Genomic DNA, 15,480 nt, shown 5'->3' on the forward strand with positions numbered 1-15,480 from the left:
TGGGCTGCGTTCGGCTAGCCCTGGCCAAGGGGAAAGTGGCGAAGATTCTCAGTGGCTTTTGCCCAGATGCTGTGACAGCCCCACCTCGGCGGCTGGGGTGCCGCAGTGTAACAGCTGCCTCTCCTAAGCGGCGTTCCTCAGCTGGGGCACATCAAGAAACCCAAAATTGCACAGGGAGGATAGATAAAATTTATTAAACTACTTGGTGTATTTATCAACATTTGATGTGCATATGAATGCTTTGGACAAGCAGATGCAACACGGGGACAGACTAATCCTTTCCCCTGGATTTTTCTTACCAAGGAGCAAAGCCTTCAACCTGCATCTCCCCAAGATCTGTGCGTGATATTTGGAAAGTAAAACCTGCACTTTGCATTCTTATCTGCCCCAAGGATGGTGATTCACCAACTTCACAGCTCCAGAAAGCTGTGTAAAAAACAGTGGGGCCATGGAGGCCTGAAGGGTGGAAAGTGTGAGCTAAGCCTCAGGACTGTCACTACAGAAGTGCTCTATCCCAATAAAGGAGAAGCTCTGAGGTAGATAATTTTTCCCTATCTTCCCAAGAGAGGCAGGCCTTTCCCCACAGACTTCATTTGTATCTCACAAGTTTGCTTCCCTTTCCAGAATTCAACTATAAAAACCTCACAGAATACATCTCTCAGCTGGGATTTAGCGTCTCCAGGGGAATCACATGTTCTGAGATAGAGGTCCAAGATACCCTCAGATGTATGACATAATACAAAACCTCATGTCTAAACAGTTCATGGAATTTTAGCATCATCCATTACCATATGGCATAATGACCCCACTTGGTTCCCCAGCAGTGTCATTCATTCAGTGGACCAGGAATGACTGTTTATTGTATTTTCACTGATTTATATACATTTTAATGTTTTTAAACTGGACTGTGTGAAAAGGGATGCACTAGTTTTGGAAATGTTGGTATACCTCAAAGCAAGAAATAATGCAAAAAAACCCCCAACCCTGACTACTGAACCATGCAGCAACCCCATTGCTCACCCCCCACCCATCCCAAACACCACCCCAGAGATGCTGCCAATAATATTACGAGTACAACAAATTATGTGAATTCATGAGACCTCCAAAGGTTCAAGACATACCTTTCTTTGCCTCGAGCTGGGAAGTTTGATGTGGCATTTAACTCTTTTGTATTTCTAAAGTTAAAGCTGTGCTGATAAAATGCCACACCAGTCCCTTCCCACATGGAAGTTGGGAACATTGGGATCTGAAATGCACTTATCCCACTCTTACCTAAGGGGTAACTGGTATGTAACAGGTCCTGCACAAGGCAGCTGTTGAGGGTGCCCAGAGCCAGGCACTGAGGTTGGGTAGGCACCGTCTCACTGATCCCAGGCTAAGAAGACTCTGTTTGCCAATAAAACCAGAGACCTTTTTCAGAACTGCCTTCTCCAGTCTTCCTGTCTTACTCCTGCTGGGGCAGCAGATTTGGAAAGCCAAATGCTGAACTTGTGTGCACTTAGACCTTTTGCATGCAAACTGTGCCCTTGAGGAAGCTCCAGGTGTGTTTGCTATGGAGAGCATGAGGTGGGTCATCTTCCAGAAAGACAAAAGGAGGAGGGCATAGGGCTTAGGAACCAGGGCAATTTCACACTCTGGCAGCCACTGGACAGTACACCATATGCAAGCTGCCATGATATATAAACATGAAATTGGCAATGTCATGTTTCATGGGAAAGCTGGAGTACAATTTGTCAGCTCTGTCCTCTGGAAAAGCTGTGTGTTTTGTGGAACATTGATACATCTCTGGTTATATGAAACGGTGAAAACCAGCAGCAATCTAGGGCAAAGTTAGCCATGGAAAAACAGTGCCTGTAAAGCGGGAAGCTCTCCTAAGTACTTAATCCTACTGTCTCACAGCATGACCTATATTTTGTCCACTGATTCTTCTGAAAAGGCAAAGGGTTTTGTTTCATGACCAAGTTCATACATGACCTTCGATTAGCATCACGATTACATTCCAGTTGTGTATTTTTTTTAAAAAAAATTGATCTTTTATGGACATTTATGTGCAAATTGAGCAGACACAAAACCCCCTCCTCCCCAGACCAATTTTTGGTGAGTTCCTGTAAAGCTCTTGGACAGCCATTTCTCAGCAATGCTAAACCACTGATAAGTTTCTGAACAGTGCAGGACCAGTGAACCCATGCAATGCTAATTCTGAATTCACACCATGCTGAAGATGGAGCCTGTGCACCTTTAAACTGTTTTGCTACCTGCAGTGATGACTGTGCTTTTATAAAGGGGAAACAACAAGTATTTTAGTATGAGAACTGTTCAAGTAAGTTTTAATAGAGTGCACCAGTGAATCAAGATGACTTGCATCAGATTTGGTTCAATGAACATCAGATAAAAAAAAAGAAAAGGGGCTACAGTTCTTTCTTTCCAAACACCACCCTTTTTCTAAGGCAACAATACACGTCCATCTCCGAACATAACTGTTACATAGGAAAGCTACATCACAGTACAGTATGTAAAGTCCATCTTGGTCAAGAAGCCATTAGAGAATGGCACATTACTACACTTACAGCTTTCTAACTTAGGGTTACAGAGTTTACCACAGCTTTTTTTTTAATTTTTATTTTTTAAAGTGACGATTTCTTAATGAACTTTCTATTCTTCACAAGAGTGTGCAGATGGGGCCCATATGTTGATATTACAGTAATTACGACATTAAATAACATTGCACAACCAACCTCTATGGTTAATTCAGTACAAAAGAACAAGTATTAAAATGTACCAGTACTAGTGGTTTTACATAGTTTATAATCATTAATTATGAAGGAAAAAAAATGTGGGGCTGTTTTTTTTTTCTTTTCAGTAGGCAAGTGCCTAATTACAAAGCTGCACATTACAGGCATAATGATGTGGAATAAATACAAGAAATCTGGTAAAATATTAAACACAAACAGGTTACATGGGAACAAACTGTACAACCACAAAAGCATAAATCAACAATTCATCATTATAAACAATGTATGTTTAGCTGTAAAATATTATGTGGAATTGCATGTACTCTTTAGGGGCACATGTTCCAAAAGCCAAGCTAATTCCTGAGGTGGTATTATTAACTTACACAATTGGTCAACACTTTAGATTATCTTGTGCTATTAAACAGTCCCAATGTTAACAGATTTCCATAAAATGGAATTTGTAGTATTCTGAAGGCAGCAAATAAGTGATATTTTACACCAAGATATTCAAATGAAATTATTCTGGTTCTCCATTTTGGCGCTACATTTGTTAATGGGCCATGGGAATAAGCACTGGAATTTGCAGACAGAAATCACTTATGCCTGGTTTCTGTTCCCCCACAGCTCTGAGCTGGCCAAAGGCAGAACAAAGTTTCTAAACTGTAAGTGCCAACACTGTAAACATATTTGTCTCTTTTTTTCAACTAAACACTGTCCAATAACAAGGATAAGAGCCAAAGATAAGCAGGAACAGTCTCACGTAGAACAAAAGCCAATTACTCACTGACTTTTGGTTCAACTCATGAACAATTTTTAAATAATTAAAAACGGTCATGCTACAGTTGTGAAAACTAGTTTGTGCATTTGATTCAGGACACAAGTTTTTTAAAAAATGCATGGTAGAGGTAAGACTTATAAAACCCACCAAAAATGTAAATGATAGGGAAGAACTTTTCCAACTCAAAGCATCAAACATACATTTCTGTGCAGAAATCTAGACAACTATACAAGATCTGAATTTAAGCAGTCATCTTTTTATTATACAACTCTATGAACATAAAATGAACAGAATGCTCTATATACTTACCTGTACATGTGAACATAACTTCTTTAGCTACAGTTATTTAATATAGGTCATACTGGATTTAACTTTACAATTCTGAATAACTATGTATAACCTTATTGCAATAAGGGCAATTTCTACATGGGGAGTTTCACAGGCCAATCACATTAGGCGAAACCAGTACATTCAAAGTGTAGATCATGTATGAATCTTCCCTGATCCCAAAGAATTTAGGTTCTCTTTACAGCTTAAGCTCATTTGCTATCTTGGATGCAATGTTCTTAAACGCAATAGAAGTCCCAGATATTCTCTTGAAGCGAACTCCATTGAGCGACAATCGTGGCAGTTTGCAGACTTCCATCTCCCACTGAACAAGGCTGTCTTGTCGTGCATCACCGTGGACACAGAAGAGCAAAAACCTCTCTTTTTGTTCGTAATCACAGTTATTGGCATCTAACACTTTCCGAATCTCTCTCATCATATCGTTCGGGTCCATAGAACTCGTGGTCTTCATACTCCATGTGAAGCGCAAGGAGCGTGGCTTTGAATCTTTGCCATCCTCCTTCTCTCTGTCTTTGGGCTCCCCAGAAACACTCCTGGAACAAGTGACACACAGCAAAGTCAAAACCAGAGCGGCGTAGCTGAGAGAGAGAAGCGAAATACAGTTCTTGAACAGGGGTTTCTAAACTGCCACTGAGATGCCACAAGTCACGGGCAAGCTAATTCAGGGAGTGGGATGGACGCTGCTGGAACAGCCCCGCCCCACGTGCCGTGTGCTCAGCACAGCACCGTGCCACTGGAGTGGCACACAGCAGAGCGAGTTTGGAAACCCCTGCTCTACAATGTTCTGATGACAACACGTGCAATGGGAACTGCAGCAGACACACGTTACTCCATACTGCTCCAAAGAAAGTGGAATCTATGTAAAAGCATGACTGAAGTTCTGCTGATTTCATGATCTGGAGCATGCCATACACGAACAAAACTGAAGTTGAGGGACACAATCCTGAAGCAGAAATCATACTGTAAAAGCAGCAGAGGAAGAAATCCCACCCTGCAATTCACAAGTCTTTAGTTAATTCCCTCCCTTCTTTTCTGCCTTCCCCACCTTTTGTATTTGTTTAGATTTTTGACCTCTCTCTGTGTCAAAATACCTTATAATAACGTTTTATTTTAACTGATAAGGCTGATTTTGGACTGTAATTTGATTGTGAACAGCCTGTTTGTCACCATTTGAGTACATGGCCAGCAACTTTTACAAGTAAGAAACAGTGACGTGTATTTTACAAATACAGACAAACTATTTTATTTGATAAAGGACAAAACTGCAAGGGAACGATTTCCAATTACTGCTCTTAGTCTGATGCTCCCTTATCAAATAGATTACTTGTTCCATTGCAGAAAACATTTTGAGAGCCACCACAAATTATTTTAAAGTAATTCCACAGTCAACTGTTATCTGCTCTTGCCCCAGGTACTCCTGATGCTGATGCCTCCCCATCCGTCACTGGGGAGAGGTGCTGCTCTCATTTCAAGTCTATAAACTGCCATCATTATTCAGAGAGGAGTCAAAACAAGCACTTCGAATTCAACTTTGTGTGACCCCCAGAGAAACACATTGATATTAAGGGATAGAGCAGGGATAAGATCTCAAATTACTTTGTTAGCCCAAAACAGACACTGTAGGATGACAAAAAGCAGAGAAAGCTAGAGAATGAAAGCAAGAGCTGAAAGCAACTTTACACTTAATTTGAACACTCAGTCTCTTTTCCCTTTCCATAACTATTTGACAGCTAAGAGACTCTGAATTGAAAAGGGCTAACTAAGATAAATGCATTGTGTATTATATACAGTGTATCTGGGTAAGAATGTGCTGTTTGTTTTTTTTTTTTTTTAATAGGCTTTCTGTTTTGAAAACTAAATCAATACTTTCTGTAAGTGACCAGTTTAGAATTAATGCAAACTACAATGCCTGTTCATTAGAAAGCAGAAAAATAAAGAGGTTTGCACTGTGCTTAAGCACACCAAAAGCTGAAACATGGCAAAAGAGCAGATATACTGGAAAATGAGCATATGAAGGAATGTTATATTGCTAACAAAGCATCTATAGATTTGTGTACAGTGGTTGCCACAGAAATTCAATATTTGGCAGTCACCAACCCTTCTGTCTGAATGTCACTTGCTTTGTTTCTCAGAGCAAGTGACATTCATTTCTCAGGGACTATAAGGTGTTTACTTATGGCAAGCAGCAGCTTTAGTAATGAGCACAGTATGTAACTACAGTAAAAATTTAATAGATACATATATACACACAGACACACAAAGTATTTACACTGTCCACTGAAACCAAAAGTAAACACCATTAAATATTTATAAGTCAAATCATGATTCTAAGTGCCTAAAGGATTGGTAAACTCCTATAGGGGGTGTTATTATTCAAAGGAATACTCTTACATAAAGTTTTGTATTAAATACTTCGCAAGAAAGCAGAAATAAAGGATATATAAAGGACCTCAACAAGACCCCCTCCCCCCAAATAGAAAACAGTTTTGAAATACAGAATAATTAAGCACTATTCTCTTTTACATCCTGATTTAAAAGGCTTTAAGAAATCACTTGATTCGAAAGACCTAGGAGCGAAGTATTAATAGTGACTCCTCACCTTGAGGTGTCAGTTCTGCCACTGGCTTCGCCTTCACTTGGATCCCTCAAAACAAAGTTAAGGTTGAGATTCAATGATAAAGGTGAAAAATAAAAGTTAAGAAAACCTAAACCTAGAACAATGTTAAATAGCTACTGACGAAAAAAAAGAATCAGTATAATAATGTTAAGCCTAATACTGTTTAATAGAATTTTTTCACAACTGTTGTTTTAGTTACCCTTTATGACACCTTGTTTTTTTTCTGGCTCTGACGTGTAATTGTTTAAATTTTTTTCCCACTTTGCCAATTGTTGGCAAAATTAACATGTTGTTCTGAAACTTACTGGAGACAGAGCAATGGCCACATGTAACTCCAGCAAGCACAGAGGAGCAGTTGATCAAGGTGGTCCAGGGGGGCTCCACTCTGCACCCTTGTGGGTCAGGGTTTGTGTATCCCTGAAAGTACTTTGAGACAAGCTCATGCTTAAGCACACTCAAGCAATTAACAGTAAGATGTACCTAAGAGTTTGTGAGACCGAAAGTTTGAAGCCCAGTTCAGGAAGGTTACTTCAACATCTGCTTAACTTTAAGCAAATCAGCTGTTACACTGACTTCAGTAAGTGTATTAGAGAACTAAAGATTAAATGTATCTTTAACTTGTTGCATTAGAGCTGTGCTTTGCAAGGAACTGTTTTATATTATCTCTTTTTAGTATGAAACAACTTGAAATATATCCCCAGACTGGGTAAGCCACTTAGGTATGTTCCTAGTGCTACTGTGCCAATATTTAGCACCCAATTTCAATTACCTGATTAATGTAATACCTTTAAAACACTAATACTTTAGTAACTAACACCATGGAAGTATCTTTTGACAAACTATTGATTCAAAAAACTTCAATACCCTATTTACTAAGCATTCTCATTAAGCATTTATTTAATATACTTACCAGAAAAGGCATTTACCCTTGTCAAAAGTTAGCAAAAAAAGTAATGCATGACACCTTCTAGTAAAAATCATTTAAACCATTATTTCCTGAATAGTACAGAAGTTAAAAGTTACGTGATCCAACTCAAAGAACAGCAAAAAAATAGACCCCTTGACCTCCACCCAGGTAATCCCAGCCACTAAGTCTTAAACAACTCAAATTAAAAAAAAAAAAAAACACCCCCCTATCACCAGTAAGAAAACAAACACACACCCTGCAAGGCCGTGACAAAATATACTTTGAACATTATAAAACATACTTGGAAATGGTATAAAATCTTCTATAATAAAGATAAATTTAAAATACATAGATTTAGGATATTTTATTTCTAAACATATAGTTTAAAAATTATTTTAATATTTTAAGATAATGAAAACATTATTTCTTTGATCTAACTCTTAAAAACAAAGTCAAGATACCATTCCTTGCAAAAAAACAAGGAGCTATTACACAAAAAAGCAGCCTGTACTCTTGAAGTTGATTAGTTACTCAACAGGAAAATTCCTTTCTTCCTATTTAGAAACCTACACTGACAACAGTCAACTAGCTTTGCTGTAATACTTTTTTGCTCTTTAAAGTCAGAGAACAATTCTCTCCTTCCAACTATAAAAGTTCTGGAGATACCAATAATGGAGGATCAGAGTCCTGTAGTAAGTTCAGGTTCCTGGAAAAAGAAAATAATTCATTCACTTTTTTCTTTTTAGGTCTTCATAGGAGGTATCACTTAGACACACACTGATGCACTATCAGCTCACCAGATGCAATTAATAGATAAATCACTAGTAGAAAGAGGCAAAATGAAAATTAAGTCCCCCTTTTAGGAAAGCTCTTGTGACTGTCACTTATCTTGAACAGTGTATTTGAAAACCTTTCTCAGCACCACTCATCACAGGATTATTACTGATAGTGTCATCACAGGAATGAATGCAGATCCAGGATGTGTGTGCTTTCTTCTTTCAGAAACCTGAACTTACATTTGAAGAAGCTGTTGACATAAAAAAACAGGCTGTGTGATACTGAAATACTATTATTTCCACACTTCCAGATTTCTGCCTGCTTCTAACTTCTCATTTATTCAGATATTTTAGAATTATCGGAATTAACTTGTGAATACCTACTCCTTTTAAGCACAGGAATAAAATGATTGTAAATATTGCCCTTGCAACAGACTGCATCCAATTAAAAAAGAAAAATATTGTTAACATTAAATAATGACTTATTTTGAAATCACTCTTTTCAGGATTTAAATGAATTTGATTCTGCTTCAATTGTATCACAGCTGTGAAACAGGAGCAAAAGCCCCTTTTGAGCAGTGCTCTTTTGTTCCTTTAAGGTAAAGAAGCAGAATAGCTGGCCAAACAATGGTTACAATATGTACACATTAGTAAAACAAGGCAGATTCTGGAAGGAACGCACAAACCAAGCAGCATTTTAACTAAATGTATATTTACTTCAAAGTTGAACTGGAAATTGTCGAAGACTTTGCAAATAAAATCCTGCTTACAGGCTGGGCTTTTATAATTCTTTTTTCTGTAGAAACTCGAGGTACCAACCTGCGGACGAACTTGGAGGTGATCTTGCTGATGATGCCCGTGGAGGTGCCTCTGCGGGCGTGCGCGAACGCCCCGGTCTCGTGGGAGGGCGAGGCGGGCGGGCCGTTGTAGGTGGCGTTGCGCCGCTCCCGCAGCTGCTCCCCGTGGAAAGTGCTGCGGCTGGAGCTGCCCCGCGGAAAGCGCGTCCGGTCCGGGGTGGTGGTGCTAATGCTATGAGCAGATGGGGAGGCAGCAGGCACTCTTTGAGTTGCGCTGCTGGCAAAACAGAAGCATAAATAACGAGGAAGACCAGGCTAAAAGCCCTGCTACATGACAACCGCCTCTCAATCAATCCAAATCTTGATTCCTTTTAAAAACTGAATGTGCTACTGATTTGCTTTTAGGATTCATATCTCTGTTTGTACAATGAAAATGATTATTTCTATTTCAAGTATTAGAGCTGTTTAAAAAAGTATACACAGATAATAGGACAAAAGAAAAAAGGTAGAAAAGTCTGTGGTGAGACCTGAAAGTGTCTCCAGCTCTCTCCTGGAAAAATGTGTTTAGTAATACCCTTAACACAAGCATTCCCAAAAAACTTAATGGATATTTCTTAAGTCATAAACTGACAGAAATAAGTGTATAAAGTTATTCAGGCAGCTAATAGAAAGGACAACTATACCATGGTCCTTTTAGACACCAGTGAGCTTAGCAACCTACAAATCAGAGAGGTTTACATTCCAGTATTTCATTTCAATTTATGGTGGCCTGTGTTGTACAGTTCAAATTTTTAACTACTTAAGTTTGAGAAGTTTCCAGAGGGAGGCCGTCAAGGAACTTTAACTGTATGCAAAATCAGGTTTAAATCATCTCTATGATGAACAAAATCAGGTCTAAATCACCTGTAATACCCACAATACTTGAGCAAACTCCTGCTTAAAACCAGAACACAAGATGGCAGTTTTGACTGGATTACAAACACTTTGATGTCTGTCACAAACTGAACAAGAGCACTCCTGAAGTGCACAGCAATAAAGAAATGCCCATCAATCTGTTACCTTGGTCGGTAACCTTCAGTACCATCTTTGATGGTTGGCAGTGTGACTTTGATAGGGTGACCAGAGGCAGACATAGACTTTTGATGCCGAGGGCGTGCGGAGACAGAGGCCACTGCAGAGCCTGCAGAGGATGTGCTGCTTGCAGACATTTCCGTCAGGCTTTTCCATGGTAGCAAGGCAGCAGGGATGGATGAATGGGAAAAGAAAGGTTAGTGTAAAACTCCTTACAAAAAAGAGAGAAAAGAATTCATTTATTCTTTTAGAACTCAGCAGTGCTGCTTAATTAAACATAAGACCGAGTGACCAGGCCACCTTAGTCAGCTAAAGTATACAGAATTCTAAGAAAATTACATTAATCCATAAATGAATTCTCCATATACATTAAGTTAGGCCTTTTCATTCCTCCCAAGATTAAAGCTTACACATGCATTATTCAAAGTAATGAAGAAAGACAACAATGAATACCAGGACAGAATAAAAAATACTGAAAAAGAAATTCACAAATACTTAAATAGATTGATTAAATAGACACTCCTTTCATTAATACACTTATTTGCAGTTAAAACAAACATCTAAAACATGAAATTTTTGGAACTGCTGTCACATTAACACTTGGAAGTGACTGGTTTTTAAAGGACCAATTTGTCCTTCTCTGGACAGTGTCCTCCAGACATTGCTGGGCTGAGTCAACCCTTTCAAAGTACAATTCCTTCTATCATTACTTTTATTTTTCCTTTCTTAAGTGGCAAGAAAGATGAAAGTAGTGGCAAAACTATTGTGCCATTAATTTTTTTTAAAAAGTCAAATGAATTAAGGCAAAATCCAGCTCTGTCTCTACAAGCATAAGTGAAATTGCATTAATAATGTATTAGCAACTGGAGTCCCACAGCTAAATATCTGTAGCAAAGAGGTAAAGACTTCAGATAAATAATTAGATGACACAAGACATTCAGCTGCACCAAATCCAAATTCAACTGCAATATAACATCATGTAGGAAAGGTAAAGAATATATCTGAAAAGAAAATTCTTCCTAATTTTTCAGAATATGCTCAAAGAACTGAGCACAATATCCACTGCACTCATGAAAGGAACAGAGGTTAAGAATCTTTAATATTTATAGAAAGATTTATAAATATTTTTAATAATTTTAAAATTTATTATTTATATGTTTATAGAAAAAATCAACTGCAAAATGAAAAACTTTGAAAAATACTTTATAGCATTTTATGTATTAAATCTCTTGAAAGAAAAATATCTGTCAGATCAGAAAAAATATTGTACTACATATTATAACACTATCTAAAAAACATCTGTTACCTGCTTTTTTGCAAAAAAGGATTGTTACTACCTTTGTTCAAATATTTTAAACTATACACAAAAATTTGGGAAAACATTTTGAAAGTACCCATCCAATAATCTGAAAATAAAATGCTTTAAGGAAGTACATTAAAAAGCAGAAATCTAATTTTAAGTGTTTATAATTAAATAGTTGTCTTTTATGTGTTCCACACTCATAATTTTACTGTAAATTAAAAAAACCTGTACTTCTTATTTCCAAAATTTTATGCATCATTAAAAAATTTAAACATTATGACAAAAAACAAAAGAAAACTAGTTTATTAGATTATGCTATTTCATGCTATGATTTTATTTTACAGTAACTACTTGATTTGAATAACTTGAAAAGCATCAGAGTAAGAGCTGTTATTTGAATCTAAATTTTAAAAATCTAGTTTTTATTACTCTCCATTAAAGCCAGTAACTTATTTCTCAGTCAAGTACAGGGATTAAACAACAACAGGTATGAACAAAAGATTTTTAAAAAGACTAACTGGCAGCGTTAAACACAATACTTAAAACATACTAAACTGAGTTTCATTGTCATCCCACAAATAGACACAAACTGGTTACCATCACTATGAAAATACTATTTAGGCCAGAAACTTATATTGAAAACAATCGACAAATTTTAATAATTTCAGCTTTTTGAGTGGTTAGGCAGGAAATGAAAAAGCTACACTGTCAGAGTAATCCATCTGAAGCTCTCCACAGCAGAACTGCCCACTTAGCAATTAGCTGTTAGCAGTTCCTTGGTCCTGTGTTGGAAGACAACCCTCAGCAATCAATGTGATCCCATAAAAAGAAGCAAAGGCCGACTGACACATTTAGCTTAAAAATTCATCACAAAGAAGCAGCAGTGGAAGATAAAAACATACACTTGGACTTTATGTATTTCACACTGTGATTCATAATTGTATTTTGCATAACCTGCTTCTTCTGTGCCTCAGTTCTTGTACCCAAGCTAAGAAACAAGGAAAGTTGAACAATACCTGTTGTCCTTCCCGTTCTGTATTGCAGAATAGCGATCTGAAGAACGTTCACAAACATAAGTGTTCCTCCTTGTCATTCCACTACCAGAAAACACATTATTCTAGAAGATAATTAATATCAAAGGTAAATTAAGTACTTTCTACTGTATATCATGTTGTACAAAAATCTAAGCATTGGAAGAAGCAAATCAAAACAGTGTTTCAGCCACTTATGTATATTGTTAATGCTTTCAAATCTACTAAGTCAAGCTGGCAACACAAATCACTTATATCATCAGCTGTTTTTTTTCCAATAGCTCCCACATCTCATTACTGCACCATTGAGAATACACTGAGAGAACACAAGGAAGTTTAATTTTGCTGACACATACTTTACTAAGAATTATTATGCAAGTCCCACACACTGTGTTCCTGTATTATTTGTCCCTGGGATCAAACAAACTGGGATCCCAGACAACACACCTATGGCTGGCTGAAAGGCTTTCCTGCACAGCATAATTTTCCAACAAGGGCTCCAGTTTGTTGCTCCTGTCAAAAAGAGCTTTCAAGAGGAAAATGGAAATACTATCAATCTGGAAATACAGTCTACTATGGAAATACAATCAAGTCAGTCAACTCAGAAATTATGATGCAGATAACATGGTAAATATGTCTTGTTGCAAAAATACAGATAGTATTTCTCTGTTACTAACAGTAGTTTTGATAGACTTCCCAAAATAAGCCTAAACATACTCTCCATCCCTACGAAGCAGAGGTTAGCTGAAAATTTAGCTTTAATACATGACATAAAATTCTCACTTTTTAATACACTACATACTGAATTTGGGGTGGGAGAGGTTGCACTGTGCTAACATTACATTCTGATGCCTGCTAGCAAAAGACTTCAAATACCCTAGACTAGGGTACTGTAGGACATAATGAACTCTGCAAGATTTACTATGTTTAGGTCCCTCTCACCTACAGTTTTTCAGCATTAATATGACACCACAGAGACCACTTAATAAACTGTTTTAAGGCCAAATTGTAAGGAAGATTAACAACTGCAATAACTGTTTCTGAAATTAAACTCTCCCGAGTTACACAAATATGACTAAAAGTCGTAAATATGTTTTCAAGAAATCCTGCCTTTCTGAAGGTAACATCACATTACCCCCAAAGTTACAAAAAAATATTTTTTAATTATCCACATTAAATTAGCTTTTTTTCACTTCAAATGTTTGAGTTTTAAACAAAAATATTTACTATCTGTGTAACCTGCTCAACCTTGAACTACTGTTGTAATATCAGACACCAATATTCCCTAATCGTGCCCATCACAAAGCCTTTCAAAGTCCCCAAAATAGTAACAGAGCTAAAAATGCACATATATTGAAGTTGTCATTAGCAAGTAAATCAATTTCTCATTCTTCACAGCAAAGATACTCCATTTAATTAGTTCTCACAAAGCAGAGAAATGATAGTGACATATCAGCTTGTACCACACATGACTCTAATCAGCTTTGGGGCAATGTAGTTTTGGAAAAGCTCAGATATGAAATCTAATCTTAGAAGACTCAAAATTCCTGCATGCAATCCACACAACCATAATTTCAAAGACTTTTGCAGGGGTGAGGAGACAACAACCAATTAAAAAAAAAAAAAAATTAAAGCATGTGAAGATGTATTCCAGACACAGCCTGCAGAACATTAGGAGTTAAACGAACTTCAGCATTTATTTTCCTTTCAGAAAATTCTAATAGAAATGCACATCATCTTCCCAGGATATCCAAGATGGGAGCATGTAGAATCCCAAAGGACAATGAGAATTCCTGCTGCCAGTCTACTGTACTAAAAGACGGCAAGAGTTTTTGTATTTAACAGACTATGTTTTTGAAATAGCATAAAGTACACTTGAATCTTAAATCACGATTCATGCATATTTTTTTCTCCTCACATGAACTTTTGCTCCTAAGTAGCTGCTTAAACACCATGCAGTATTTTTTTCACTGTGAATCCCAAACATCAATCCTACTGCACAGGAACTACCAAAAGGCAAAGTAGATGCTTTCACATTAGAAGAGACAGACTGTCCGATTTGGAACAAAGGTGTGTGAGGCAGTAATATGATAGCAGTTTACAGAACTGTGAATATCATAATAGAAACATTAAGAAATTATAAATTTGCTAGCTCAGTTCCTTAATACAACAGCCAGGTTATAAAGCATATCAGCAGGCATACGCAAGGGAACGAGTGCGTGGATCCCCCTGATCCTGCTCCATTTCTGAAGTCCAAAATGAAGTGGTTTCAGAAAACCAAACAGCCAAATTGACAGAGAAAGTTCATGAGAGATATTATGCAGGATTAATCAAATGAAATCTCTGAATCAGAAGTCCCTTGACTTCCTTGTAGATAGACAAGCATTAAAAACCAGAACAAGAGCATTCCATATTGGCTCTATTCTTATGTTCTTTTCCTTAAATATCCAATATTTTTCTTGACAGAAACCGAAGTTTGCCCAAGTGCAGACATTCTCATGTTTACTGTTATGTTAGTGTTAGAAAAAGTAAAGTTGAGGGAGAAGGGAAAGATTTATTTTAAAAGGCATCTACTGTAGCCTATTTCTGTCTGCCAGTAAAAGTCACCAGAAATAGACTTAGTGGCTTATTCAGTACCCATTATGTCTATAGTAATCTTGCGCTGCACATTTTGTTTAAATAGGGAAAAAATAAATATAACAAGCCAAAAGCACACCCAACTCACACTGGTAACTGCACTTGACTTCTTTCTTTCTGGACCCACAAGTGGACTTGCAGCCATTTCTCCTTTGGATCCCACTGTAGTGCTTCCCAGTTTACGTGAGACATCCTTGTCCCAGTCCTCTTTCTGTTCACTTTCCACACTGTTTGCCTGAGATCTTTTTGTGTATGACACAGCAGGAGGAATTGAGGGGCCAACTGCCAAATAAAAATAGAATTAATAAATACCTAAAAATAATCACTGTATTTTTCTTGGCCAAAGTAGCCTAAATATAATTCCCCGAGTCCAAAAAAAGCATTTGAACAACTCTGACAGCAAACTCAGTACACAGACCAACCTACTAAATCAAGCCGTGACAGCCTGTGCTCTTTTTACCCACTCTCTTTTCACTTCCAATT

At 37.4% G+C, this 15,480-nt stretch overlaps 1 protein-coding gene across 5 annotated transcripts in view; it reads right to left on the reverse strand.

Moving 5' to 3' along the window:
- Positions 1-2,298: 2,298 nt before the first annotated feature.
- MARK1 (microtubule affinity regulating kinase 1) overlaps positions 2,299-15,480 on the reverse strand; it is a 56,617-nt gene continuing 43,435 nt past the window's right edge. For 2 of the 5 annotated variants that reach the window (XM_021552507.2, XM_021552543.2), the window contains 6 exons: positions 15,086-15,279; positions 12,346-12,446; positions 10,015-10,173; positions 8,978-9,232; positions 6,458-6,502; positions 2,299-4,391 (listed from right to left, as the gene is read on the reverse strand). In XM_021552507.2, the coding sequence (XP_021408182.2) occupies positions 4,037-4,391; positions 6,458-6,502; positions 8,978-9,232; positions 10,015-10,173; positions 12,346-12,446; positions 15,086-15,279 (1,109 nt within the window). In that variant the 3' untranslated portion in view covers positions 2,299-4,036. The remainder of the gene's footprint in view (positions 4,392-6,457; positions 6,503-8,977; positions 9,233-10,014; positions 10,174-12,345; positions 12,447-15,085; positions 15,280-15,480) is intronic. The other 3 variants (XM_021552517.2, XM_021552535.2, XM_021552526.2) reach the window with 3 other exon arrangements.

Source organism: Lonchura striata, chromosome 3, assembly GCF_046129695.1.
Source record: "Lonchura striata isolate bLonStr1 chromosome 3, bLonStr1.mat, whole genome shotgun sequence".
Lineage (NCBI taxonomy): Eukaryota > Metazoa > Chordata > Aves > Passeriformes > Estrildidae > Lonchura > Lonchura striata.